At 40.4% G+C, this 25928-nt stretch overlaps 2 protein-coding genes across 3 annotated transcripts in view; one reads left to right on the forward strand and one right to left on the reverse strand.

Annotated features, from left to right (window-relative positions):
• Nucleotides 1-19719, forward strand: part of nmnat2 (nicotinamide nucleotide adenylyltransferase 2) — a 24154-nt gene extending 4435 nt beyond the window's left edge. Inside the window, exons 2-11 of the mRNA XM_008275688.1 lie at nucleotides 3402-3490; nucleotides 6641-6708; nucleotides 8106-8184; nucleotides 8330-8456; nucleotides 8625-8705; nucleotides 11220-11264; nucleotides 11414-11490; nucleotides 13723-13824; nucleotides 13910-13977; nucleotides 16817-19719. Coding sequence (XP_008273910.1) covers nucleotides 3402-3490; nucleotides 6641-6708; nucleotides 8106-8184; nucleotides 8330-8456; nucleotides 8625-8705; nucleotides 11220-11264; nucleotides 11414-11490; nucleotides 13723-13824; nucleotides 13910-13977; nucleotides 16817-16919 — 839 coding nt within the window. The 3' untranslated portion in view covers nucleotides 16920-19719. The remainder of the gene's footprint in view (nucleotides 1-3401; nucleotides 3491-6640; nucleotides 6709-8105; nucleotides 8185-8329; nucleotides 8457-8624; nucleotides 8706-11219; nucleotides 11265-11413; nucleotides 11491-13722; nucleotides 13825-13909; nucleotides 13978-16816) is intronic.
• A 491-nt stretch (nucleotides 19720-20210) lies between these two features.
• Nucleotides 20211-25928, reverse strand: part of lamc2 (laminin, gamma 2) — a 37072-nt gene continuing 31354 nt past the window's right edge. For both annotated transcript variants that reach the window (XM_008275691.1, XM_008275690.1), the window contains 9 exons: nucleotides 25330-25409; nucleotides 25111-25248; nucleotides 24107-24251; nucleotides 23867-24016; nucleotides 22838-22952; nucleotides 22552-22748; nucleotides 22023-22181; nucleotides 21837-21936; nucleotides 20211-21046 (listed from right to left, as the gene is read on the reverse strand). In XM_008275691.1, the coding sequence (XP_008273913.1) occupies nucleotides 20793-21046; nucleotides 21837-21936; nucleotides 22023-22181; nucleotides 22552-22748; nucleotides 22838-22952; nucleotides 23867-24016; nucleotides 24107-24251; nucleotides 25111-25248; nucleotides 25330-25409 (1338 nt within the window). In that variant the 3' untranslated portion in view covers nucleotides 20211-20792. The remainder of the gene's footprint in view (nucleotides 21047-21836; nucleotides 21937-22022; nucleotides 22182-22551; nucleotides 22749-22837; nucleotides 22953-23866; nucleotides 24017-24106; nucleotides 24252-25110; nucleotides 25249-25329; nucleotides 25410-25928) is intronic.

Consider the following 25928-nt stretch of genomic DNA (forward strand, 5'->3'; position numbering starts at 1 on the left):
TGTTTGTCTCTCTTGAAAAAGGAATTCACTTTTTCAAGAGAGACAAACAAAAGTGCAACTGGACAAAGAAAAAGCTTCTAGTCTTCAGTTCTGTGGTAGGATGGGATGAAAATGGAGTTTTTTGGAGACAGGGACCAGAGAAGGAGAAGCATTCCCAACAGTCAAACCTGGTAAGAATGTGATGCTTTCTGGATGTTTTTCAGCCTCATCAAAGTAAAGGGCATTGTGAGAAAAGAAGATTAAGTAAAGCTTGTTGAGAAAAACATCAGGCAGTCTGCAGAAAAACTTACACTGATCCTTCAATGAGCCAATGACTCAAACAAAAAAACCTCCATCAGTCACATCTTTGCTCAAAGAGCTTGTTAACATCACCGTCGCCATGGCAGCAAACTGTTCAAAAGGATAATTTAAAAAAAGCTCAGCTGGGAATCCAGGCGAAGCCCAGAGGAAGACAATGAAGAAATAGTGAACAGCAAACAACCAGAAGATGTTCGAGTCCACACCTAAATCCCATTGAGAATCTATGGAGGAAGTGAAGACCAGAGTGATGGTGAGGAAGTCTTCAACTTCATCCCAAAGAGGAACAAATCCCAGAAAAGACATGCAGAAAGACTGTTGTCAAATATAAGAACTGTTGGATTGATGTGGCAGCAAAAAAGGCTTTGACATTGTGAGAAATGTTCTTGGTCTTAAATGGTCTTTACTGTATATTCTTGTTTCAAAAAGAAAACAAAAAAGTGGTCAAAAGAGCTGTATAGCAAGTTTTAGCTTAGTGTGCAAAGATAGAGCAGAACTTATTTCTAGCATGCACACTGTCGGTTATGTCTGTGTTTATTCTGTTATTAAGTTATTTTGTTGACCAGTTCTCCAACATGGACAGTTTTGCACCATTTTCTGAGAAGAACAAACAAGACCACTAGCTACAAAGAATAAAAGCAGTCATTTTTATCTATCCACCCATTGTCTACCATTTCCAGGCCTCCATAGTAGCAGGATTATTAGGTCAATCCAGACATCAGCATCACGTTCCAGCTCTTCCAGACGTGTTACCAGGGAAGATGAGATATGGATCCTTCCAGTGAGTTCTGGTTCTACTTCAGGGTCACCTCCTAGTTGATTACGTCCAGGAGGCATTTGAATCCGCTGACTCCTTTCCTCCAGATGTTCCAGCTCCTTACACTATCTCTAAGGCTGAGCTCAGCCACCATTTTTTTTAGTCACTACCCAGAGAGAGTTGGAACGTAAAGTTAGTAAATTGAGAGATTTCCCAAAATGGTTCGGGACAACGACTGCTGAAGCTGCACTAATCCAACTATTCATCTCATACTTCATTTTCCTGTCACTTATGAACAAGATCCTGAGATACTTAAACTCCTTCACTGGGGACAGTAACAAACCTCAAACCCAAAGGGAACAATTCACTGGTTTGGGATGAAAACATGACAACAGAACCACATCATCTGCAAAAAAAAACATGCAATTCTGAGGTCCTTAAATCGGACTTCCTCCTCACAATGACTGCATCTTGAGACCTTGTCCATAAATAACACAACAGCAGACATGTGGCAACCTTGGTAGACTCCAACACCCACCAGAGAATATGAACACAGCTCTGACTTTGTTGTAGAGGGACTGGATGTATCTTAACCTGGTGCCCTAACAAAACTCCCCATATTATTCCCCCAGTGACACAGTCATAGGTCTTCTCAAAGTCCACAAAATGTGAACTTCATGGTCCACCTGCCATGACCCTCTCTGCAACAACAAAGGGTAACAAGCTGGTCCACTGTTCCACAGCCAGGACAGAACCCACATACCTCCTTCTAGATCCAAGGTTCAACACTCAGCTGTAGCCTTCCATCCAACTCTGTGGAATAAACTTTCCCGGAAAAGCCTGAGCAGTGTGATTCCCTGATAGTTGGAATACAACCTACAGGTTTCAAAAATGGGAAACCACCATTTCTGCCACTCCACATATGTCATCCTATTTAATTTGTAATGGTAAATAAATAAAACCACCAGCTCACTTGTAATTATCAGTGTAAATTTTTGGTTCAGCTACAGCCCAGGGGCCTCATTTATCATCAGTGCATAGAAAAGGTTCTAAATTCTGTCGTACGCATGAAATTTAGAGTGTGCGTAAGTACAAAAAAATCTGTATTTATCAAACGTGCGTACGGGGTCGTACGTACATCAGTGTTGATAAATCCCACTTGTTCTTAACCTCCATACTCGTGCACGTTGCCTTCAGAAACGCCTCCAAATCACCATATATGGCAGCAACACACCTCTTTATAAAGCAAGTGAAGACTTATTTTTCCCTCACCTGTCATCATCATCGTGGCAAAAAGGGCGAAAAAGAGGAACTTTCCTGAAACTGAGATTGAGGTACTTGTCAGCGAGGTTGACACAAATCAGAAAATATTGTTTGGTGCGTGAAATGTTGGGATAAGCAGCGAAAGAAAAAATGCTGCATGGGACAAGACAACCACCACAGTCATTTCTATTGGGTCAGAGGACAGATCGCTGCCAAAAATTTTTAAAAAGTGGTTTGACGTTAAGCTTAGTGCCAAAAAAACGCATCACAGCCCATAAAAGAGAAATGACAGCAACTGGAGGACGAATTAATACCGAATGTTCACCCAGTGGATAACCCTGATTACTACAGATGAGATGTTTTAAAAACCATGTTAAATCCAGCCACAACATTTCCACACTTTGTAACACTCACTAGTAAGCCAGCCATCTTCAACAGCTCCTGCTTGGAGACACACCCACAGAGCTGTTCTGTTCAATGAATTAGTCGTGTGTTCCTCCAAGCCACCGGGCAACAATGTTGGATAACGACAAATATGCATTGCAAATTATTTGTACGTTGATTGAATGAAACCCTTGTCAATTTACAAAATTAAATTCATTAGTGATGTGAGGCAGTCTGTGGCTCCACTTATGTTTAGGAATCCAGCAATGGCGTTAAGTCCCTGTTTGATTTGGGCTCATTGGTGATGGCTGTAAGGGAACCGGATGTAGGCTGGGGCCAGGGAACTTATGGCATCCAACACTGGCGGCTTGATCCTGCTCAGTGGTCGCTGGGAAATGCTGCATATGTCTCCAACCTCACGGTGGAATGTGCCGGTGGTCAAAATCAACAAATGCTTTCTATTTGTAGCTTCACTATTCTACTGCTAGATTATGTCTACGCATGGTCAGAGTTGTGCGTATATTTACGCAAAAATCCTAAGTATAAGTACAAGTTGATAAATTCCATACTTTGCATAGGAATGTTCGTATACACGCTCTATGCCCATATCTGTGCGTATGCACTGATGATAGATGAGGCCCCCGGTCGTTATTGTTTAATGTATTCCACACCCTTATTTTTTCTGTTTCTCTGTTTGCAGAAAAAGCCAGAGAGTATCTGCACAAAACAGGGCGCTTCATTGTGATCGGAGGGATCATCTCACCAGTACACGACTCCTATGGAAAACCTGTGAGTAGAGACAAATTTACCTTTTGATTAGTCTTTAATGATGTTCTGGTGTCAAAAATGCAAAAGTACCAAAGTATCACTATAAAAGTTGTCTTCAGATTCACTTGACAATTATACAGAAACATGGCCAATTATGAAAAATCTCAGTGTATGACAATACACTTCATAGTGTAACTTAAATGTCAAACTATTCAAAATTGCAATACCTCTTAAAAAGTGTATTATTTCTGAGTTGAACAGTAGAGGATTTCTTCCTATGAACAATCAAAAACAAATGCTTCAGAAGGACTGGTATTATTCTATATTGAAACTTCACTCCCCGAAGTAGAAACTGTGAATCCACCTGTGATTTCCAATCAGCCTAACTGCATGAATGTGGTTAGAAAATGAGCTGTGAACAGCAGAACTTTCTCAGTTTTGGACGTATGCATGTCTGTATTATGTATTATGGCTCCATATGGATAGAATTGCCAGAAGAACTGAAAAATTCTTGGGACTTCACAAAAATGGAAAAGGATCCAGGAAGATCAACTAAAAATCAGTGAACCACAGTGTCAGCAGTAATCAGGAGGTATAGAAGGAGCTCTAGTACCACTAATCAGAGCTGAGGTGGTCGTCCTCGGATAATGACTCCACAGACAGTGAACTACTTTTACAACCAAGCTGTGAAAAACAGACGTCAGCAGCTGCAGACTTGACACAGGAGTTATCAATGGAAATCAGAGTCTCTGTGAAGCTCAGACAGTGTGAAGGACACTTCAGAGCATCAACCTCTATGGACAGAGGACAAGAAAAACGCCCCTGTGTGCGGTTTGACACAAAACTGCAAGATGAAACTTTGCTACAGAACACGAAAATCGGCCTGATGGATGTTGGAGAAAATTCTTTGGTCAGATGAAGATAAATTTGTTGGGCTCAGATGAGGTCCAGTATGTTTTCCTTACTCAAAGCTGCATTCAGCTGCACACAAAGGCGCCTTTTAACACTGTATTCATCACATACCTGTCTGTTATTTAACAGGTGCCCACTCCTACTGTTTCTAATCATTTATTGTTTTTACTGACAGTATGCCCTTGTCACTTTCTGCTTGTAACAGCTCTAAATAACTGAACAGCATAGTATTTGCTCTTATTAACATTTAAAAACAAATATTTTAGAAAGACGATATCGAAAATGCAGGGCCAAAGCAGAAAGTGACTGTGTCTGTCTGCATGTCTGCACCATGACTACACATGGAAAACAACTGCCAGAGATGCTGATAAATCTGATTGTGAGGCTTTGCAAAAGATGACAAAGGATAAAAGAAGATCAACTAAAAATCAGTGAAACAGAAAGAGCTTTAGTACCACTAATCAGAGCTGCAGTGGTCATCCTCCTAAAATGATTCCACAGACAACTTTCATAATCAAGCTGTAAAAAACAGCAGCTGCTTCAGACTTGACACAGGAGTTATCAATGGAAATCAGAGTTTCTGTGAAGCTCAGAGAGTTTCAAGGACACGTCAGAACATCAGTCTCTATGGACAACGGACAAGAGAAACACCAATGTTTGCTCCTCGGCACAAAACTGGATGATTAAAGAACATGAAGAGAAGCCTGATGACGATTGGAGAACATTCTTTGGTCAGATGAATATGGATTTTTTGGGCTCAGATGGAGTCCAGCATGTTTGGTGTGAACCTGACCAGGGCTACCACAGTGAATGCATAGTCCTGACAGTGAAGCACGGAGGAGGGAGGGAGATGATATGGAGCTGCATGAGGGCAAAAGTTGTTGAGTACATTTATAGAAAACCATGAATGTCTGTGGACAAAACATAATACTTTCTGACAAGATGACTCACAGTCTGCAGAAGCTTGAAGAAGTGAAATATTGCAGAATGAAAACCATCCAATGCCCAGTTTTTAATGTAGACTTGAATCCAACAGAACAATTTTGAGGTAGAGAAAGGCAACACAAACCCTCCAGCAAAGATAAGCTAACAAATACATTCTCTGTGAAGAATGTGAAAACGTGTGCAGAAATTAGTGGACTCTGGGATCATCCATGCTGAGGAGCATTGAGTCTGTCATAAACATAAAGGAGGATGAAAAATTACTGAAAAAATATGTTTTGAATCCCCGTAATGAAAGATGCTCTGACTTTTGTTGCATTTAGTTCCTACTGTAGGGCCTGTGTTTTTAATATAATACATTTAAACAGTTAGTTCTTAATCTTATATCAGAGCAAGTAGCTACTGTTCAACTTAGAGGATGTGATGCAGTTTAGAATCCCTTGACATTAATGTCATATTGCACGGGTTTGTACTCACTGCTGATGCATCCTGTATTCACCAGCCTGATCTGACTCATATTCATCCTGAACAAACAGAGTTTCTGATGACTGGAAATGCTTCCTAATACTCCGAGAAGGTCACAGAAACATGATTTAATTATAAAGCTTAATTTGCCTTATAGGCAGATGGTTGTTTTATGTGTTTGACTCCGTCAGTCTCACAAAAAACACCACACAGTTTGCAGCTGCAGCTCTATACTGCTGCTGCTGATGCTGTTGTTTTCCATTCTGTTCCCTGCTGGAATTAATGAAGGTCTTGTCCTACTTTTGCTCTGCCTCTATAGAAACACACAACATGAATAATAGATGCTACAGAAATCCAGTTTCAGCCACATCAGGAATCTTTGTTGCTTATTTCAAATGTCGTTTTAAAAAAAAAAGTTTCAACATCTATACCTGCAGTGGATTACTAGTGATTGAGGTCATTCACATCAATATTATGTCGGACCTGATACAAGCTGATGACTCACAAACCTGCCAGACAACAATGGCTGGTTTTGTTTTACAATTTCCTCATATGCAGCTGCTTTAGACACATCCAGGTGATAATCTGAGCTTGTATCAGTTTTCGACTTGTTTTATCTCCTGCTGCTTTTCTGTTTAATAATGATGAAAGAAGCCTGTTCCGGACCTTCACACCTTGTTTAACCAACAGAGCATGTTTGGCAGTGGCCTCTTTATTAGTGTCATCACTCACTGAGAATGAAAAGTAAAGATTAAAGGAGATAATCTGAGTCTCTGTGCAGGCGTTTCAGTCCAGATGTTGTGCTGATTGTGTGCAACTGTGGACTGATTGTGCTGCTTTGTGTGTCCGCAGGGTCTCGTGTCAAGCAGACATCGTCTCACTATGTGTCAGCTCGCTGTCCAGTCCTCTGACTGGATCAGGTTAGATGCCCTCCATCTTTTTTCACAGTAAAAGCTTCTACCTGTTTGGGTTGTTTTAGCTGAAAGATTATTGTATTTGTGTCCTGCTCATTTTCAGAGCAGTGTCTGCTCTTGCATCCAAATCAATTTTTTATTTTTATTCTTTTTTAAATTTCATCTAATCTCCTTTACTTTTATCAGCTGGACATTGTGTTGCTCTTGTGTCTCTCTTTTTAGCCATTTTATGTCTTCTTGCAGTTAACTGGAATCTCTTTTGGTGTCACTTTTTGCAGCTGTTTTGTGTCTCCTTGTCGTTGTCTATTTGTGGTTGTCCTGAATAACTTTTTGTGTCGTTTTGAGCATTCTTATCGTAATTTGTTTCCTTGTAATGGTTTGTCATCACTTTCTGTGTCTCTTTTAGGAATAATTTTATGTCACCTTGGTCAGTGTCTGTTTTGCAGTTGTCTTGCTTCTAGCTTTGTCTAACATGTAGTCATTTTGTGTCCTTGTAGTCATTTGGCATCTCTTTTTGTAGGGATTTAGCATATCTGTTAATGTTAATTTTTGTTGTCATTTTACGTTTCTTTGTAGTTGTCTTGCATCACTTTGTAGTCATTTAGCATCACTTTTTGTTGCTTTTTGTAGTCCTTTTATGCCTCCTTGTTTGCTTACCATCTCTTTTAGTGTAACTTAGTGTCATCATTTTGTACATCCACGTAGTAATTTGGCATCTCTTTCTGTAGTTGTCTTTTTTGGGGTCCTTTTGCATCTCTTTGTAGTTGTTTTTCATCTCTTCATATGTCTTTTTGTGAAGTAATTTTGTCACTTATAGATTGGTTGGCGTCTTTTTTTGTGTAACTTATTGTAGTCATTTTGTGTGTCCTAGTAGTAATTAGGAGTCTCTTTTCGTAGCCATTTGTTGTCACTTGTAGTCTTTTTATGTCTCTTTGTAGTTGTCTTTAATCACTTTCTACATCTGTTCTTTTTGTCGTTATTTTCTGACTATTTGTAGTTTGGTTAGTGTCTCTTTTTACAGTTGTCTTGTCTCTCTCCTTCTAGTCATTTGGCGTCTTTTTTGGAGATGTTTTAAATCTCTTTTTATGTAATTTTTTGTTGTCATTTTATAGTTGTTGTTGTTCTTCTTGTAGTTGTATGGTGTCTCTTTTTGTAGTAGTCTTCCGTCTGATTACTGAGTTATTCTGGGTCTCTTTTTGTATCAGTTTTGCTGTTTTTCTTGTAGTTGTTTAGTGTCTCTTTGTGGCTGTCTCGCGTCTCTGTTTGTAGTAATTTATATATGTCCTCATAATTTTTTGTCTCTTTTTGTCTTTTTTTTGTTCATTTTTTGTTCTTATCTTGTTGCCTAGCTATTAGGCATCTCTTACAAGAATAAATTATTGTGTTTGTTGGGTTCGGTGCAGAGTGGACCCCTGGGAGTGTTATCAGGACACCTGGCAGACCACCTGCAGCGTGCTGGAGCATCACCGTGACCTCATGAAGGTGGGTGTCGGCCAGTTCTGTCTGGAAGTCAGTGTTCTGTCTGGCTGGAGGCTTTAACGTCTGTGTGTAGTTATTAGATAAAATCTAAAACGTAGCTATGTTCTTCATTTCAAACCCATTTCTGATGATGTTTCTGTTTCCTCAGAGAGTCACTGGCTGCATCCTGTCCAACGTCAACACACCGTCCACCACCCCTGTGATTGGTCAGCCACAGAACCAGACCACGCCCATCTACCAGAACCACAACAACATGAATCACAGCCCCACAGCCAGTGAGTTAGAACTTCACACATCAGTACAAAAAGATGCAGCTGTCGTCTTTTTACATGTTGATGCTGTTTTATTACCATTATAGTAAATACCATTATAATTTGTGGTGATGAACTGATGTGTGCTGGAGTAGATTTTAAACTTTCTCCTCTCTGTCACTCTCTGCTCAGTCAAACTGTGGGGGAAGATTAGTGAGAGTTTGGGCAAAATCTGTTGTGTCCGCCCACACATCGAGCGCTTCACCTTTGTTGGTAAGGACACAGTAAGAACTACACAAGAAAGCAAATACACAAAAAAACAAATATAATAATATTACAAGAGCTAAAATTATCTGGAGGATTTTGTTTTCTTATATGTACAAGCGTAGATTTGAGAAAATGAGTTTCTTGAAGTCATATGAAGAAACAATTTGTAAAGTTTGCAGAGGAAAGGCTTGATGAAAAACAGGGAGAGATGAAAGAATAAGAAAAGGAATAAAAAAAGGGCATGAGGTCACAGTTCATCTATAAAAAGCTTCAGGAGTTTAATTAATCTATCAGTTTCCTCCATATACAGTTGAAAGCCGATGTTTATATATACTGTATAAAAGACATAAAACCTTTTTTTTCTCACCGTCTGACATTAAATGTGACTACAAAAAATCTCTCTCTCATTATTCTGGAATTTAGCAAATTCAAATATTTTTATTAATCCTAACTGACCAAAAAAGAAAAAGTTTAATCTGATTTAATGCCAGACAGTTGATTAAAAAAAAAGGTTATGTGTCTTTTTCTATAGTGTTTGTAAACTTATGGTTTCAACTGTATATGCATGTATAATACCATTATCTTTCATTACTTTTATTTTGTATATCATCCCAACCTACGTGGAGATTGCATGTTCTCCCTATGCAGCGTGGGTTCTCTCCGGGTTCTCCGGCTTCCTCCCACAGTCCAAAAACATGTTGAGGTTAATTGGTGATTGTAAATTGTCCGTAGGTGTGAATGTGAGTGTGCTTGGTTGTCTGTCTCTAAGTGTAGCCCTGTGATAGACTGGCGACTTGTCCAGGGTGTCCCCTGCCTTCGCCCTAAGTCAGCTGGGATAGGCTCCAGTCCCCCCGCGACCCTCGTGAGGATTAAACGGTGTATAGATAATGGATGGATCCCAACTGACACATGTCTCATATATTGGTCTGTGGTCTGGGTTAGTATTGAATTTTAAATAAGTGACCATAGCAACAACAAAGCAGTTAAAGCTTCCACTGACAACTTGTTGGAGCACATTAACAAACTGACATCTAATTAGTTACAAAAACTAATCATTTAGTCATTTTGTTTTTGGAGATTATGACAACTTTGATGAGTGGGCTGCAGCTCAAGAAAGAAAAAAATAAAAATATTAAATTAAACCAAACAGAACATGAAAAATGAAATTAACATAAAACCTATAAAATGGGCAGTTAATACAATGACAGACCGGGCTGTAAAAGTTGAGCGGACTAGAAAAATCTCCGGTTGCTGATCGTGTCAAAGCTTCGTCCTCTTTACTGGAGTATAATGTTTCCATTATATTAGAACATAATGGGATGGTAATGATTGTTCTAGCTCTCAGGGAGTTACGGCTTGTAGAATACTTCAGACACTGATTGCAAAACATATGAAAATATACATTTATGTTCAATTTTTTCTTATTTGGCATGTGATCATTGTATGAGCAGGATAATTCCCTTCAAAGTGTCCATGTCTGTTAATTCCTGATAATGGGCATCTCCTAGCATTAATATTATTCCTCCTCTTTGTGCTGTTTTTACTGCACATACAGTAGAGACAAGTATCAAACTTCAACACCCACAAAATGTGTCTGAAATATGAGTGTTTGAATGCTGCATGAAATGCCTGAAAGTGAGTTTAGTTTTGTTTGTTTTTTTGTCTTTTTAGTTTTTTCATCTGTTATTTGACCAAATGCCCCATGCCTGACCATCTTCAATTTGACAGATTTTTTTTTTTTAAAGTGGTGACTATTGATTGAGTTGACAATGTGTAAAATCTGGGTTCATAGTTAACATTATTTTTTGAGTAAAAAAAATCTTAAAGAAGGTGGGTCATGTTGATTTTTGTGTTGTTTTGTTTGCACCAATCTGTGGCTCATCAGAAATAATGAGACTAATAATAATAATACTGAATAATACAAATCAGTTATATGATGGTGCAAATCGGCACAAAAAATGTCAATGTTTCCGTCTACGCCGATATTCCACCAACCATAATACCTTTATTTTTCACCTAAGAAGTAGATTTTTTGTTTTTCTTGTGATTGGCACCAGTAGGAGCTTTAAAATGTAGAGTATGGTGCTAGTCAGAGGCATAATTTATGAGGAAAAAAAATTACTGTAATATGCATTTTGCAAAACCATAATTTAGCAAAAAATCGACATGACTCCACCCCTCTTTAAGGATTTTTCAACTCAAAAAGTTACAAGACGTGTCACAAAAAACTTTTCATATGTTTTACTTAATAAATTATCCACAGAAAAAAAAAATAGCAAATATGAAATGGTCAGGTGTGAACTTTTTTTTTTACAGTTTGGTGAACTGAGATGGAATGAACCAGTTAGGTTTTTATTTAGGGTTCTCTTCATGTGTCTTCCTGCATTTCGACAACATTTATTGGTTGCTTTACGTGTTCAGCAAACAGAAAAGCAAGAATGTGTTGTATTACTAAAACAAAGATACTGAAAGAAACTGTGTAATTTGTGTAATTACACGTGTTTTGTGTCGTTGTGTCAGATGAAAATGCCAACCTGGGGACTGCGATGAGATACGAGGAGATTGGTGAGTGGTCTCCTGAGCAGACTGCTGTGTTTTGTCCTCTGGTTTTCCTTCCTGCTGTGTCTGAACTCCTTCTGGTTTGTTTGAAATCCGGTAAACGTGATGTTTACTGAGGACGTGTCTTTTTCCTCCTGCCTGTTTGTCGTCTGTAGAGTTGCGCATCTTGCTCCTGTGTGGCAGTGATCTCCTGGAGTCCTTCTGCATCCCTGGCCTGTGGAAGGACAGTGATGTAAGCACACTGTAGCCCCGACCCCTTCTACATGTAGACCCGCCCCCTGTAGCTAGAGTGCCCAGGACTCTATCGCAATGATCAGTGGGTCATTTCGATGTTGCTGACAAAGGAAACAGCTGCAGTGCAGTTCTCACCAAACAACTGCTTTACCACATTTGTGTCCAGGTATTAAACAGCAAAATCAGAGAGAAATGTTTGAAAGATGACACTGCGGAAAAAAAACCAAAAACAAAACATGAAAAACATGAAAACTTTTCAGCTGCTCTTTGCTGGAGGAGCTCTGTTGCTCTACCTTTGTCTTTACGAGGACCCAAGGCTGTTCTATTGGTTTAGACATTCTTGTCCAGGTCGTAGCTCTCACTTTTTCGTTCTTTAGAAACTCTTGAGTGATTTTGTGTTTTGGATGGCTTTCATTCTGGAATATTCCTCTTCTTCAAGCTTCTTCAAGCTTCTGCAGACTGTGCCATCTTGTCAGAATGTATTGTGGTTTATCCACACATATTAATGGTTTCATCTGTAAATGTCTTCTCCCAAAAACATTTTCACTCATGCAGCTCCATATCTTCACACCCCCTCCTCCGTGCTTCACTGTCAGGATGATGCATTCACTGTGGTAGTCCTGGTCAGGTTCACACCAAACATACTGCACATCATCTGAACCCAACAAATGTATCTTTGTAGATGTCGTCCATAGAGGTTGACGGCATAAACTGTAAACTGTAAACATAAACTTTCAGACTGTCTGAGCTTCACAGAAACTCTGATTTCCATTGATAACCCGTGTGCCAAGACTGAAGCAGCTGCCATCAGTTTTTCACAGCTCAGTTGTGAAAGTAATCCACTGTCTATGGAGTCATTTTAGGAGGACGACCACTGCAGCTCTGATTAGTGGTACTATGGCTCTTGATAACTGCTGCAACTGTGTTTCACTGATTTTTAGATGATCTTCCTGTGTCCTTTTCCAGTCTCTGTAGTTTCAGCCACAAAGTAATAAGTTACTCAAAACAGAGCAATAAATCAGTTAATTCTTGAATACCTGAGGTGGCAAACTACTTTGATTTAGCTTTGAATATCTGTTCTGGAAGTCTCTGTAATGTCTGCAGTTGACTGTTGAGAACTAAAAAGTTGCATCAAACTTTCCTGTGTCAACAACTGAGGTGTAGTGGTGAACATGGAGTGATCCATGTTCACCGTATGGAGGTTTGTTAAGATGACAAACCTCCATAGATCTGGAGTTGCGTCCAGTAACTCCTTGTTGTCATTGTTCTGACTTGGAGTTAATGTTGCCATCCAAGCTGTTGGATTCAACTTCGCAATGGAAACTGAAAGAATGTAAGAGTTGATTAAGTTGCTGTTTGTGTAAACGCCACCTCTTACCTGCCTCGAGTTCCTGCAGTGAAAAGTTGCTTTTTGATACTCAACAGCACAAATATTAGAGCTCACCAAAGCTGCACCTGAAAACACTTTACAAATCGTCTACTCAGCAAGCAAACTCTCCAATCATGAGCTGTGTCTGAAATCATGCACTCATTCCCTTTTTTTTTTTTTATCTAGCGACCACTAAATAGTCAACTATGTAGGGAGCTCTATGGCAAAAATAACACCTTCGGACACTACTTGAGTCTGGGCGCTATTAATTACATCACTGCTGTCGCTCAATTTAAACATATCAGATCGATGCTGGCTAATGTAGGGAACTGACTGGCATGTTTGTGATAAATTCATGTTATAATCAGTGTATTTTCCAAAATTAAAATAAAAATTAAAATTAAAATAACTTTTTTCTTTTTTCTTGGAATGCTTTCTTGCAGTAACTCAGGATTTGTCACGTGTGTGTCGTCATTTTGACTCTCTAAAAAGATAAAAAGATATACTCATAAGAAAATATGTCTTAACACTATAAAATAGTTAGAAATCTGTGGAAATACCACCAATTGGTTCTGTCAAGCATCTGCCCTTCATTCTTAGAAGCAATGAATGATGGTACATATTGTTTGGTGACTATTTGCTGTAAGGACACTTTGAGTGCACTATAGAGGTTCTAACATTCGTTCAGCACTACAAAATAGAGAACACACAACACAGTACAGGAGTGACTGATTTCAGACACAGCCGGAGTTTCTATGAGATGAGATGATTTTGACCTGAGGTGACCACATGAAGCCGAAGTTCCTCTTCCAACCCTTCATACCGTTCTCAGCACTAACACTCGTGTTTCTGTGCTCTCAGATGGAGGTGATCGTTGGAGATTTTGGCATTGTTGTGGTTCCCCGTGATGGAGCCGACACAGAGAGGATCATGAACCACTCCTCCATCCTCCGCAAGTACAAGGTAAGAGAACAAAACATTCACCTCGGACTCGTTTTCACCCTGAGAAATCTCCTCTGCTGACCTCTCTGCTGTTCTTCTGTTTCAGGACAACATAACTGTTGTGAAGGATGCAACGAACCACCCAATGGCCATTGTCAGCTCAACCAAGAGCAGGTGGGAATAAACACACAGATATTGAACAAAAAAAAGTCCGTAACAGCACTCATGTTTGTGCTGCTGTAGACTGTGACAAAGTTTGTTTTAGGTTTTTCCTTCACATTACAGAGGGCAGGATTTGTAGCTTTGCAGCACAACGCTTCAAACAGTTCAGACTGTGCTGGAGGAAGTGATGTAATTTACAAACTTCTGTCTTACAGAGGGTCAAAAAGACAGTAAATTGTCAGGAAAAACTGAGGAGAGCACTGTTGCCTCGCAGCAAGAAGGTCGCCAGTTCGCGTCCCGATGGGGGCACCGGGATCTTTCAAAAACATGTTGAGGTTAATTGGTGATTCTAAATTGTCCGTAGGTGTGAATGTAAGCGTGCTTGGTTGTCTGTCTCTAAGTGTGGCCCTGTGATAGACTGGCGACGTGTCCAGGGTGTCCCCTAAATTGGCTGGGATAGGCTCCAGCCCCCCCCCGACCCCAGTGAGGATTAAGCGGTGTATAGATGATGGATGGAAACTGAGGAGATCTGGTGGTCAGGTAGAGAACTGCAGGTCTGGAGAGTTTAACAGGGATCCTCCAGGTCTTTAAAGGGCTTCAAAGCACTGATTTCAAGTAGAAATATTACTTTAAACTGTTATAGTAAAGAAAATACCCAATTTTAAAATGTATTTATTTATCCTTTTTGTTTTTTTTTTTGTTTTTTTTTTGTTTTTGTTTTTTTACAATTTAACCATTCTGTACATTTATGTTCTGCTGTTTATCCAGGTTGTGTTCACTGATCGAATAATTGTATTATTACAAGTTATGTTCATGATGTTATGTTGTTTTTTTAATTTTTTTTTTATTGAGGTCTTTTGTACTTGTGCATTTTAAAGCTCCACTGTATGCAATGTACATCACAAGATGAGGCGAGAGAAAAAATATTTGAACATTTTGGAGAAATGTACAATGGCCATACAGTAATCCAGTATATGTCTACTAACAGACTGGTTTTTTGTAAAGAAAAAAAAAAAAGAGAGAGCGAGAGAGAGATAGAGAGAGAGAGAGAAGTAATATTCCAGCAGCTAGTGCGCCCAAAACTACTGTAAAATAACAAAAAAATTACCATCTCATAAAGAGTGTTTCTACATAATTAAAGTGCAGTTTCTTGCTTTCATTTTATGTAATGTGTATGTTGTTGTTACGGCCCAGAAAAGAGAGAGAGAGAACAAAAATCCAGCCTATTTATAGGCGGAGCCGTGGCTTAATCAATTACTGAAAAAAAGTAAACTAAACATGCTCCAATAACACAAAAAGGAGGGGGAAATATGAAAACTAAAATAAAGGGTGAAAAAATGTGCCCCCAGCACATAACAGTTGTATCATTTAAATTTTTCATGAAGGTTTTCCTACATGTGTAAAAATAATGAAGTTACTTATTAATATGGCTGAATGGTTGCCATGGTGATGACTGCACGCATTGACGCAGCGGCCACTTCAGGAGACAACGAAAGTGAACATTTTGAGTGTCTTGTCTATCCCAGATGTTCATTCCGCAAAACTTCCGACTGGGAGACTTTGCTGGGCGTCAGGACAGTGACCGACGCTGGAATTGTGGCGATCGGTTGTGATTTGGACATCAACACGGAGTCTGATCGAGACTGCGCTGGCAGTTACCCGAGAGAGAGGGAAGTACTAACGGTACGAACGTAAACAAAAGAGGAGGAAGAGAGCTGGGATCCATGCTAGGCTAAAGGCTAACCCCTCCAGACCAGCAGGACCGTCGTTCCTACTCTCCAATGTCTGCTCCCTCCACAACAAGCTGGACGAGCTACGTTTGCTGAGAGAAACCCACAGAGAGTGGAAAGACTGCTGTGTGTTTGCTTTTTCGGAGGCATGGCTCTATGACAACATCCCAGGCACGGCCATACAGCTGGAGGGGACGACATCGTTCTGGGTGGACAGACAGGCAGCTAGCTCTGGGCAGCATCTGCGACTTCACCATCGTCACACCATCATGTGTGTCTTTGTGTCCCTGAAGACCTACCAGGACCTGAAGAGGTTCGCCATGTTCAACGTGATGGCGGCATGCATGGACGCAGCGGCCCCTTCAGGAGACAGCGAGAGAGAACGTTTAGTGTCTTGCCTATCCCAGACGTTCATTCCGCAAAACTTACTAATGAAATGATCCTGAAGAAACGTTCTCTCATCTTGCCTGTACTACTGTGTATGTACAGCAAAATGACAATAAACTTTGATTTGATTTGATTTGAATGCCATGATGTAAATAATCAGGTTTAATACTGCAGAAAAATGTCATTATTATTGTGTTTTCTTATATGATTTCATGTGAAACAAATCGGCTGCAAGGTGGCGCAGTAGGTAGCACTGTTGCCTCGCAGCAACAAGGTTGCCGGTTCGTGTCCCGGTGGGGGCACCGGAATCTTTCTGCGTGGAGTTTGCATGTTCTCCCCGTGCAGCGTGGGTTCTCTCCGGGTTCTCCGGCTTCCTCCCACACAGTCCAAAAACATGTTGAGGTTAATTGGTGATTCTAAATTGTCCGTAGGTGTGAATGTGAGTGTGCTTGGTTGTCTGTCTCTAAGTGTGATAGACTGGCGACCTGTCCAGGGTGTCCCCTGCCTTCGCCCTAAGTCAGCTGGGATAGGCTTCAGCCCCCCCGCAACCCTCGTGAGGATTAAGCGGTGTATAGATGATGGATGGATGAAACAAATCGTCGTCTGCAGAGGGGTTGTGTGGATCCTCGTGGACAAAACTGACGTCATGTTTACTTTTGCGGACACACAAAAAGCATGAATTGGAGGTTAGAATATAAAATCTGAAGACTGACGTTCTATTTGATTCCCTGCAGACTGGCCCTGCAGCACGGTGACGGCCACGTAGTGGACTACCTGAGTCAGCCAGTCATCGACTACATCCTGCAGAGTCAGCTGTACATCAACGCCTCGGGATAAAGACCTGCAGCATGAAAACAGGAAGCGTGGAGGTGTGGTGGGGGGTACCTACAACCATCACCTATATAAATATACTGTAACCCCTCCCCTCCCTGAAAACTAAAACTTCCTTGTCTGTCTTCTGTGTCAAACATATACTCTTCTTTGAGCTGTCGCTTTCCAACAGGAGCTTTAGTGTCCCTCCTTCTGTCTGTGTCATGTGACTCTACCATCAGGGAGGGAGGGGGGTGTATTTTTGGGGGAGGACGGCAGGTTGGGGGATGCATGACACACATCCGGGCAGAAAAATGGCAGCGTTAGCAGGCTTCATGAAAGAACCGCTCGTACCGACAGTTTGTTTGTCAGACTTTGGACTTTCTGTGCAGCTTCACCTTAAAAATTAAACACCATCCCCAAAATTTAAAGTTCATCTTGGCATTCATTGCTGCCCAGAAAGGATTTAATTTTCATCCTGAAATTTTTTTGTTACCTCAGTGACATTTTATCAAAACAGATTAAAGTTGTATTCATAATTCTACATTTTTCTTTCATTTTGGTGCCAGCCAACCGTATTGCTTTGAAATATCTTTATGCCTCCTCAACCGAGTGGTAGTTAACACAATTAGAGCCTGAAGTGAAGGCCCTTACAAATCCCACTGAAATGCTCACCTAACTGTCTTCTCCTGATTGCAAACTTTTATGACACAATGTAGAATTCAACTGATTTTCTCCTATCCTGCAGAGAAAGCCCAACTGTTTACTGTGTAGTACTAATGACAAGATGCATACCTGCCTGTAATGACAGTTACCCTCATAAGAATGTGTTATTCTAATGCAGAAAGTTTACATTTCAGTTATTTCTTGATAATACCTTTTTTTTCTTCTTCTTTTTGAGTATATGCAGGAAGAAGTGCTTTATCACCAAAGTGAAGTCCAGTTATTTTCCATCTCAGTCAGTAACAACTAGGAAATGTATTCACATGTCGGACTTGTTTTACCTTTGTATTGTAAAAACCTGTTTTAATCTTCTTTTCGATGTCATTTCTTGACTCCATCTTTCTGGTCGCAGTAAATCCCAGAGGCCACATTTATTGACCGCTTGTTTCTGCACTTGGATTCTGCAGAACCCAGTGTAGCCCTCAAGTTGAAAAACTTAAAATCAATAGCTTCAGAACCAAATCTTAAAAAAAACAATCAATTCATCCATTTGTTTTTCTGCTTTCTGGGGAGACAGCAGGTGAAGCAGGTTATTCCAGATGTCCTTCGCCCCAAAAACACTTTTCAGTTCCTTCTTTAGGATCCTGAGGTGTTCCCAGGCAGGATGAGACACATACTCCCTCCCTCTAGAGTGTTCTGGGTCGACCTCTTCCACCTGGAAAACCTCCAAACGAAGTCGCCCAGGAAGACTTTTAATCAGATGCTCAAACTGGTTCCTTTTGATGGGATGTAGCAGCAACTTCACTCTGCTCCATCCAGATGTCTGAAAAACATTTATCAGGACTTAGCCTAAGAGGAGATCTGAGCTTGCCTGACCCAGATAAATCCAAAGATAATTAGACCTGCAAAGTTTTCCTCGTGTTTCCAGTTTTTAGAGCCCAGAATGTTTTTTCTAAAGGTTCTTCACTAATGTTCTAAAAGTGAAAATTTAGTCATCAAGAGTTAACAAGACATTGCATCTTGTTGCATCCATGTTTTCATACAATCTGTGGTGTAAATTTGTTTGCAAGAAAACTCATCTGAGATGACATTGGAACATGAAAGTGTTTCTTGCCTGAGGCCTGTTGTTTTCCTGCAAAGTACGCTGCTGTCTCAGAATCACTAAATCTCAAAAATTTCACACACGTGACGGGAAGATGATTCAATTCGACCAGCGCAGGTAACCGTAGCAGCGGTTCTGATGCTTCAGGCTGTAGTTTGAAGACAGAGATGAAGGAGACTGCAGGGCATCATTTGGCCCTCTGATGATTATGATGGTACCTTCTTTTGTAAAGATGTGATGCTCAGCAGCAGCAGCAGCAGCCATGTTGTTATTGTTGTTGTTGACAGATTGAGTCTCAGATTGTTTTGTTTCCTCTTTGTTTGCTCCTGTTCTTAGACTGCATGCTTAGACAGTTTGGTTCTGGCATGAACGTTTATCACTCGGTAGATTCTGATCTGTTGTGAACGTGTTTGCAAAAAAAGAAAAGAAAGAACACAAAAAATAAATATCTCTAAATATTAATAAAATATAGCTACAGTGGGGCTCATCGTCTCCCACGTCTGTCCATTTTCTATTCACTCTGTAAATGTACAGATGTCATCAGTGTAAAATGTTTGCAATGATTTCTACATGTGTGTGCATGTGTGCGTGAGTGTGTGTTTGTGTGTGTCTGCAGGATTTTAGCTTCCTGACAGTCACAATCTGTTGTATTATGTAGCTGAAAACGAATCTAGTTTTCCTTATTAATCTGCCTTGTTTTGTTGCGCTGACTTCTTCTGATTGTAAGCTGTGATGCACTGTTAAAAATGACATTTTAAATCTGTGTGTGTGTGCGTGTGTGTGCGTGTGTGTGTGTGTGTGTGTGTGTGTGTGTGTGTGTGTGTGTGTGTGTGTGTGTTGAGATTTATCGGCACAAACCCGTGTTTACAGATCAGGACAGAAAATTTTGAGTAACAATAGCAAAGCATCAATGAATCTCAAAGGAGAGAAGAAGGAGGAATGAGTGAAGCTGAATTTCATTTAAAAAAAAAAAAAAGGGAGTTTGGTTGTTTATTGATTTAAAACTGTGGCTACATTCACACCTCACTGCTGGCAAAATAAAATATTTCTTTGAGGAAATGATCAAAATCTACTTATTCAGTCTTCTTCCAAGCGTCTTTACCAGTAGATAGAGCGCACTTGTCCAGGCCAGACTCCATTTAATTTAGGATGAAGTGTATGTTCATGTGCCATTTGCTCAGAAACATAAGAAAATGAAACAACTATTCATTATTTTACCATTTATTTATGACTCTAACACACACACAAAAGATTAAAGAATAGCTTGTTTAGATTTTATACCCAAGTCAAATATCGGAAAAAAGGCAACATGTTCGGTTTGGTTTTCACCACTGGATGACAATTGAGATTTTTTTTTAAATTTATTTTTTTAAAAACACCTAATTTTACCAGCTAAACAAATGGGAAAATCATTTGAATTCTTCTTTTCTGGTTCTTGTGGCTAATCCTGACACAAGGTGTGATGTGGCTGAACTACAGAGAGCTCTGTACAGTTCTAAAACGTGATTGCGACATAAAACCTGTCATCAAAGTGATAAATAATGAGATTTACATCAGAAAAAAGTGCAGTAGCTTTTATTTAAAATCTTTCAGGATAATTATAAACATTCCAGCTGGTCAGTCACAATAGTGACTCAACACATTTGGCAACAGAACAAATTAAAACACTGAATTCATAAAGGTTAAAAAGTGACACTGTCTGTACAGTTATAAATATTATTACATTAACACACATCACATCATTATCAGAAATATAAAGGCGTAACATATCACTTACGAGTCTCAGCAGGTTAATGAGTCTAAGCAGGTTACCAAATCTCAGCAGATTTACAAATCTCTGCAAGTGACGAGTCTGAGCAAGTTACCGAGTCTCAGCAAGTGCAGTCTCATCGGGTTAACCAGTCTCAACCTATCAAGGAGTCGAAGTAAAGAGTCTGAACAGGTGACGAGTCTCAGCAGGTTATCAAATCTCAGCAGTTGACGAGTCTAAGCAGGTAGGGTCTCACGAGAAAAAGAGTCTGAGCTGGTTGCAGTCTTAGCAGATTAAGAAGTCTCGATAAAGAGTTTTAGCAGGTGATGAGTCTCAGCAGCTGGAGAGTCTGAGCAGGTTACCAAGTCTTAGCAGTTGAGGACCCTCAGGCCTCCTCAATGGGGGGGCTATTATAGCAGCCATTGGGGATGGACCTCAGGATGTCCTCCAGGTTATTGATGTCTGCCAGGATGGTGTCGATGTCCTGATTGATCCCAGTCAGCCGGCTGCGCTGGGCGGCTTCCAGTCGCTCCATGTCCTTGAGTCGAGGCCTCAGACTGCCCTCCATGTCTCTCTGAGCGTTGGCAAGTGTGTCCTCCAGTCGCTTCAGGTCCTCTTCATTCACAGCATCAGGCTGGTCTGAGGAGAAGAAGAAGTGTGTACTAAGTAAGAAGGCAGCATTTCGCAGTGGTTTGAAGATACCAGTTTTTCTAAAACACATGTCCTTGTAAAAACTTCTAAATAAGTCTGAGTTTTACATTCTGTTTAAAATACAGAAGTTACTTTTTTGCAAATCTTTCATGTTTTTTTTGCCCTTTCTTTTTAATTGAGTAGAAAATGCATTAAAGCGAGTACAAATCAAGCTTTTAGGGGTTTCTGCCCTTCTCTTCATTTTTGCATTCTGTCAAGGTATGTTAACTTTTATATTGTGCATCATGTGTACAAAAGTAAAATCCTAATCAGATGATTTAAGCTGAATAAGAGGTGAATTAAGGTGAATCTTAACCCTTTGATGTTGCCCCTTTTTGTATTGAAAAAAAGAAAGATTACAAGCTTGTTGAACTATTTACAGTGCAGAAAATATTGTACACTGATCCAAACAATATGGGTTTATAGACAAAAGAGAAGCTAAGAAACTACTGTTAAGCCATGTGCGCACTCCTATTACAAAGTAAGACACTCTTGCTTTGTTGCTGTAGTTTTGGTGTCATAAAAACATTAACAACATTTGAACTGTGAGGCTTTGTGCTTTCCAGTGATGTCCAATTAGGGCAAATTCCAATAAAAAATTTAATGGCAGATTTTTCATTTGATATTTAGGTACTTAAGTTTTTAATTTCTGCATCTTCTAACAAATTACCAGAAAACAGCCCTTAAAGATCATGTTAAAACTCCCAGGAGGAACAACCTATAAAATTCCAGAACTTACTCATACTAGCCAACAGATTGTGGATGTTTTGCAGTGTTTTTCCAACAGTGTCTCTGGTCTGCCTGGCATTGTTAAAAGCTGCAGCCGCATCAAAAGCCACCTGCAGAAGAAACATTATTTAGCTGGTGTCCTTCTTTGTTCATGAATCTTTTTTTCCAACAGGTTGTCCATGTGTGGATACTTTACCTTCTCTGCGCTGCCCTCCAGCCTCTTAGCGTTATCCAGCTTCAAGGCCAGATCTCCAGCTACACCGTCAACCTTCTGCTTCAGGTCCTTGGCCTCCCCGTTCAGTTTGGTGGCTTTATTCGCCAAACCGGCATGAGACGGCAGCGACCCTGTGGTTAACTGAAGAATAAAGACAAGAATTACTGGTTCATCCAATAAATAGTAAAAATCTGGTCCATAAAATGTCAGAAGTTCCCAAAGCAAGCAAGAAGTGACATTTTTAAAATGTTTTGTTTTGTCTGATCAACAGTCAAAACCCAAACATTGTTTTCGTTCTCATGTATGACTACAAAAAGGCAGAAATTTTTCGACCCACAAGGCTTAATTTTCTGTGAAAATGTACCTAAAGGGTTAATTTCTCATAAATATTTTCCGCTGACAAACTAATTTATTACATACATTGGTTGAAAATTTCCCCACTGAATGATTTTGGTTTAATTTTGACTTTTGCTGGCGCTACGCGAACAGTTTCCCTCTGCCAGTGTCTTACCTCCAGATTGTTGACCAGGTTGCTCAGGACATTGATCGCTCCCAGTGCGCTGTCATAGTCTTTGGACACGTCTCCAAGGGCGGACAGTGTCTCGGCGTTGTTTCTAACAGCCTGTTGGATGGTGTTGTTGATGCCAGGAAGACGACTGATGGCGGCGTCAGCCAGAGATTTGCTGCCGTCAATCTGCTGGTCAAAGCCTGTGAGGGAGAAAGAGTCACACTCAGTCTGTGGATTCATTCATGCAAGTTAATATTTTTTCAATTGGTCTGTCGGTCGGTGTTTTTACTTTTGAGGGTGTTGAGGGTGTTGAGCAGATCGTTGGTGTAGCCATTGATGCGTGGCAGGGCGCCCTCTGTGATGCCTTTGGCAGCGTTGACTCTTTCCAGCAACTGGCCGAACTCCTGCAGACAAAGATCAAGCAGTTAAATCACAGCTAAAGTTCAAAGCCAAAATCTTCTGAGGACTACTTTTGCATTACCTTGCAATACTTTTGCGTTTTCTGACAGTACTTTTGTGTTACCTTGTAATGAGTTTTGTTATATTGCAATACATTTGTTGTTCTTCGCAATACTTTTTGCATTACCTCAAAGTAAAATTTCCATTTCCTTGCTAAGTCTTACACTACCTCACTATGGATCATGCATTACCTCGCAATACTTAAGAGCTATCTTACAATACATTTTGTGTTACTTTACAACACTTTTGCGTCACCTCACAATAGCTGTTGTGTTTCCTCACAATACATTTTGCATTAGCGCACAATATTTTGTGTTCCCTCACAATAAGTTTTGTTTTATTTTTGCATTCCCTAAGTATACCTTTGGAGTGGATTAGCACAGTGGATTATAGTGGATGCCCTACTTTGCAATACTTTTTTTTTTCCTTGCAATACTTTGCATTACCTTGCAATACTTTGTGTTCCTTTGCAATACCTTTGCACTCTCCTACTATACATTTTGCATTATTTGGCAATACGGTTGAACTACCTCACAATACTTTTGTGTTACCTTGCGTTATCTCGTAATACTTTTGCCTTCTCTACCCATACTTTTGCGAGTGGGTTACTGCAGTGAGTTAATGTCAATGACACAACACAGCTAAAGTGTTATTTCTTCTGTTATAACTGCACTTTTCTAGAACTGTCAGAGGTCAACTGAGTTTGAACAGCACCAGATTGTGGAAAATAGACAAAGAATCTGTGTGGATTTGTTGGTTCGAAAGTTGGTTTTGTCCTTTTAGCATTTTGATTCCAGCAGAGCAGAGCTGGGTTTGGTAAATTTAAATGTCTTATTGGATCCCAATAATCCTTCAGTACCTTTTGGGCAGCTTTGCCATCGACCAGCAGATCCTCAGCAGCGGCCGTGTTTCGCTGCACGTTGCCTTGCAAATCCTCAAAGCCAGAGATGTTGTCATCCACAGCCTTCTTCACTCCATCCAACCTGGAGACCATGGCGTCCGCCTCCTCCTGAAAATCACAGGAGAACACATGGAGTCAAAGACGCTCAACAGTGGGATCATATTCCAAAACAACGTGTTGTCCAACAGCAGTCGTCACCTTCATGGGTGACGGGATGTTTCGCTCCATGCTGGTGATGCCTTTCAACATGCCGGCTGCCACTTTACTCTCATCTTTGGCTTCGCCACTCAGACGGGCTGCTTGGTCCTCCAAACCCTTTACCCGAGCAGAAGTTTGATCATACCTGGACATAAACAAAACAGGTGATTTAGTCATCAACATACATGTAGAGGAAGATTCTGCCTTGAGTATCCTAAATCCTTTAGAGAATCTATACGATTACATCACAAGCACCAGTTAGGAATATTTCGATTTTTAACATCAGAGTATGATATTCAGGAGGCTTCATTGTCGCAATTACAAACAAAAAAATTGGACCAGCTGTTGAATGAATAAACGATGGATCCAAAATGCAAAATTAACTGAGTTTAACCCTTGAAGTTCTGCAGAAATCAACCCCCATTTTTAGCCACAGCTTTTCCCCAGTTGGAAGCTCTGAGTCTGAATCTATTCCTGGAGGAACTCTGTCAGTTGTAATGTTGCACAAATCTGAAAGTGTGTTCCATCCTCATTTAAAGCATATTAAAAGTCTGTGACTTAGAACTGGGGCTGCAGGGTGGCGTAGTTGGTAGCACTGTTGCCTCGCAGCAACAAGGTTGCCGGTTCGCGTCCCGGTGGGGGCACCGGAATCTTTCTGCGTGGAGTTTGCATGTTCTCCCCGTGCAGCGTGGGTTCTCTCCGGGTTCTCCGGCTTCCTCCCACACAGTCCAAAAACATGTTGAGGTTAATTGGTGATTCTAAATTGTCCATAGGTGTGAATGTGAGTGTGCTTGGTTGTCTGTCTCTAAGTGTAGTCCTGTGATAGACTGGCGACCTGTCCAGGGTGTCCCCTGCCTTCGCCCTAAGTCGGCTGGGATAGGCTCCAGCCCCCCCACGACCCTCGTGAGGATTAAGCGGTGTATAGATAATGGATGGATGGACTTAGAACTGCCTGTTGCAACACTCATAACCCACAATCTTTATATCAGCCAGCAGCTACTCACATTGTTTTCAGATCTCCAATGAGCTCTTTGACTTTGTTCTCTCTGTTCATGAGAGTTCGGACCAAAGCCAGACCCTTGTTCGAGTCGCTCAGGGCCTCATTGGCAGTTTTCTCCACAATGTTGGCCTGTGTCTGATGTCTGAATGGTGAGAGGAAAAGAATTAGTGCTGGTAATAAAGGTAAACAAATCTAATAATGTCATGAACACATCAGCACTTACTTGCCAGCCAGATCTGTAGCTGTCTGCACCAGAGACGACAAAGCGTTCGAACCCAGTGGGGCATCACCAAGAGGAAGCTCCTGATAGGAAACAGACAAGATGAAATCATCATCATAAGTTAGTTTGTCAGGACTTTCCTCAAACATTTTGTGACAAACAACTCTGAGATTGTCCTTCAGATTTCCGATTAATCAAATTCCTCAGCTTCAGTATTGGCTAATTCACAAGAAAATAATCCTGCCTGCAAACTTGCTGATCCATAGCATCTAGTTGTAAGCTGATCATGAAAAATAACATAATGCAAAGAAAAGTTTGAGTTTGTGTTAGCATTAAGTTTACTGAGAAGCTTCAGAGCGTGAAGGTGGCAACCATAAAGCGCAATACCCTCGCAAGTCACACATCATCTCTGTTTACTCTCAAATACACAAAATATTTTCACTGATCAGAACACACATTTGAAACTAGCGTCAGGTTTTTGCTAACAACTCTTAGCTAATTGCGTTGGAAGCAGGTTAAAACCTTGATTATGCGTCTTTGGATGCATAGTTATTGCTACTTTTCTATTTTGCAGGAGTCCCCTTGGAAAAACTCTTTACATG

Source organism: Stegastes partitus, unplaced genomic scaffold (genome assembly GCF_000690725.1).
Source record: "Stegastes partitus isolate 25-593 unplaced genomic scaffold, Stegastes_partitus-1.0.2 Scaffold57, whole genome shotgun sequence".
Classification (NCBI taxonomy): Eukaryota; Metazoa; Chordata; class Actinopteri; family Pomacentridae; genus Stegastes; species Stegastes partitus.